We start from the raw sequence: 3,141 nt of genomic DNA on the forward strand, positions 1-3,141 counted from the left end.
GAATTGACAACATCAAAAGTGACAAGATTTTCACATTGAATGAGAATCAAACAAGAAACAATGCTCTCAAGAAACAATGCTCTCAATTTGGAAGTGGGTAGAAACAACTTCGCCAACCGTGTAATTAATGAATGGAATAAACTTCCTGCAGAGGCAGTGCAATGTAGTTCAGTTCGAAGCTAAGAATCATTTATATAAACACCTAAGCAAGATGTTGTAATGATTATAATTTACTTCATATTATTTATTTTTGTTTTGTTATCATTTGTCTGTTTGATTCTCATTTATTATTAGTTATATGTCCATTTATTATATTTTCTGTTTACCTGTTTGTTTATTATTTAACTATACCTATGCATTTATTTGTGTATTTTATTTGTTATTTACATTATTATAGTTTTTATTTATTCATTTATCATTATTATGATTTTTTTCGCATCCAACCTAGATATGGACAAAAAGGTCTCCTGTCGGCATGCTCCGCCTTTGTAATCCTTTGTAAACTTTCAGAACAGAATTTCATAAATGATCCTCTAACTTAGTTTAATGCGTGCCCTATCGCCAACCGGATATCACCGTCCCACCTTTCTGACATCAGATAATGAGATCATTCCTTTGGTTTGTCCCAAGTCAATTTTTCCTCAAATTGTATAATAATAACGACCGGCAGGAAAAACGGAATGGTGACTTCCGAGAAGAAACGTGACGGCCTTGCAAGTAGCTTTCAAAATCACGCTATAAGAAGAACGAGGCAGGAGTTGTGCGCAGTTGTGAGCTCTGTGTACATTGTGGTGAACTGAGTAGACTCCAGAAGCACCCTGGTGTAGGCCAAAGGATCGAGGTTAGTATCTGAGTGATGGTCCAGCGGACAAGAGCGTAAACCTCTGGAAGTCGCGTTTCCGGAGGCAGCTGGGTTCGAATACTTGAGGCTCCGGTGAAGACATTTCAGCCTAGCCACCTCGTAGGGAGGGTAACGTCTGAAATGTTGAAACAAAGTCTGAGAGGGCGTTTAGGCCCAAGAAACGAAGGTATTAAGAGATCGAGGAGAAATACAAGAAAATAGCTAACTGGCACACTTGCCTCCTTTTTTTTTTTTTTTTTTTTTTTTTTTTTTTTTTTTTTTTTTTTTTTTTTTTTTTTTTTTTTTTTTTTTTTTAGCTCAGTGATTACATGATGAAGATTCCCCTGTAACTACGAGAATGGCCCTTCTCAAAAGGTCTGGAGGTAGGAGTGCTATACTGTTTTTATACATGTCTGTTCGTTAGGGCTAGACCCTCCCTCACAATACAGGTTCTCATCCAAGAACATGACTCATATCATGTGCACAAACATGAGACAATATATGTGTAGAATGGATCTAAGGTCTGTCTGAAAACTGCAATCGTGAAATGAACTAACAATAGGACGAGTCTTCCCTAAGTGCAGGTGATTTCGACTCCATCTGGCTGAATAAATTCGTCTAACAGCAGCCGGGACAAATGCAAATGGTAGTAGACAGATTAAACGACAGAAGGTGGGAGGACGAGGTAGGGATTCTCTCGCCTAAATACGATTGCCGAGTGTAGCAGCAGAAAAAAAGTATATCGATCAATCAGTCAAAAAGTACACACATAAACACACACACACACACACACACACACACACACACACACACACACACACACACACACACACACACACACACACACACACACACACACACACACACACACACACACACACACACACACACACACACACACACACACACACACACACACACATGTATATACATATATATATATATATATATATATATATATATATATATGTATATGTATATATATATATATATATATAAATACAAATATGTATGCATGTATATGTATATATATATATATATATATATATATATATATGTATGTATATATGTATATGATGTCTTCTCTCTGTGGACAAGGCCGGTTTGTGAAAAAAGAAGGTGAACTATGTCTTGCACATAGTAGAATTCGGCAGTCTGAGAGGTGTGAGGCATAGGACATAAAAACAGTTAAATGATCTATTCATCTATTCATATTTACTCATTCGTATATATGACAGATTTTTTTTTTTTTTTTCTTTTTTCTTTTTTTTAGTCTTCATCTCTGGCTGACGCCCAGTAGTGAAATAACGACGTGATAACAACTAAAAACATTCAATGTATTTACACGAAATTCTACATTTGTATATGGAGTAACAAACTTAGAATATTTTTATTTATAGTGAACATAACAACGATTTAACATAAATGCTACCAGACACACAATTTCCCTGAAATGAACATGTTCGTTGAACTCCCACGAGGAATTCTTTCTTATGAATTTGTTGTGACGAAGTAAGAAATTGACCACTGAAAGACGGTCATTTTAGTTTTTCTCTGACAAGAATAAAGCATAACCCGTATAAGAAAAAAAAAAAAAAAAGACAATAAGAGAGCACTTGGTGATATTTTTTATTTTTCCCTGGGGACAAATGTGTGTTTTTTTTTTAGATTTTTTTTTAGTTAATGAAAAGCTTTGCTCATGGGTGGCACAGTACTTGTTCAGTAAAAAAGTGACTGAACATGAGATCTACGTATCTGATCTATGCAGAAACATAAATCTCAGATCAGGCGAAGGAGTGGCTTTGCTAAAGCGTTGAACTAGATTGACACGGAAACAGTTTAGACCGGGAACAATTTCTCATCAATTATTCTTCTTTTTCCTTTTTGCAGGCAACAATCAAGCCATGAAGAAGGAACTGGCTCTTACCCTCATTCCCCTGGTCGCCCTCCTCATAGGGTCGTCCTCGGGATACGTGCCAAGGACATGCCCACCCGACAACTTCGACAGAGTAGAAATATCCCCCGAAGACACCAGTAGGACCTCCAGTTTCGGTTTTGACCTCTTCAAGAAAATCAGGGATCAGGTCCCAGGAGAGAATTTGTTCTTTTCCTCCTACAGCATTTGGAGCGCCCTTGCCATCGCCTACTTCGGGGCTGAAGGGAGAACCTTGGCTCAGTTGCAAAAGGTCCTGAGGCTCAAGGAGAAAGACAAAGGGTACAAGACTCAAAGACTCCTCTCAGCCCAGTAAGTGTGCTCATTCGGATGAGTGTCCGAATGGAGGTTTCAGTTGCTCATACGC

At 37.6% G+C, this 3,141-nt stretch overlaps 1 protein-coding gene across 2 annotated transcripts in view; it reads left to right on the forward strand.

Moving 5' to 3' along the window:
• Positions 1-731: 731 nt before the first annotated feature.
• Positions 732-3,141, forward strand: part of LOC143029063 (serine protease inhibitor 88Ea-like) — a 6,758-nt gene continuing 4,348 nt past the window's right edge. The window contains exons 1-2 of one of the 2 annotated variants that reach the window (XM_076191411.1): positions 732-841; positions 2,732-3,086. In XM_076191411.1, coding sequence (XP_076047526.1) covers positions 2,746-3,086 — 341 coding nt within the window. In that variant the 5' untranslated portion in view covers positions 732-841; positions 2,732-2,745. Of the gene's footprint in view, positions 842-1,184; positions 1,225-2,731; positions 3,087-3,141 lie in introns of those variants that run through there. The other variant, XM_076191410.1, reaches the window with a different exon arrangement.

This window comes from Oratosquilla oratoria, chromosome 10 (genome assembly GCF_046742065.1).
Source record: "Oratosquilla oratoria isolate Oo_2021 chromosome 10, ASM4674206v1, whole genome shotgun sequence".
Classification (NCBI taxonomy): Eukaryota; Metazoa; Arthropoda; class Malacostraca; order Stomatopoda; family Squillidae; genus Oratosquilla; species Oratosquilla oratoria.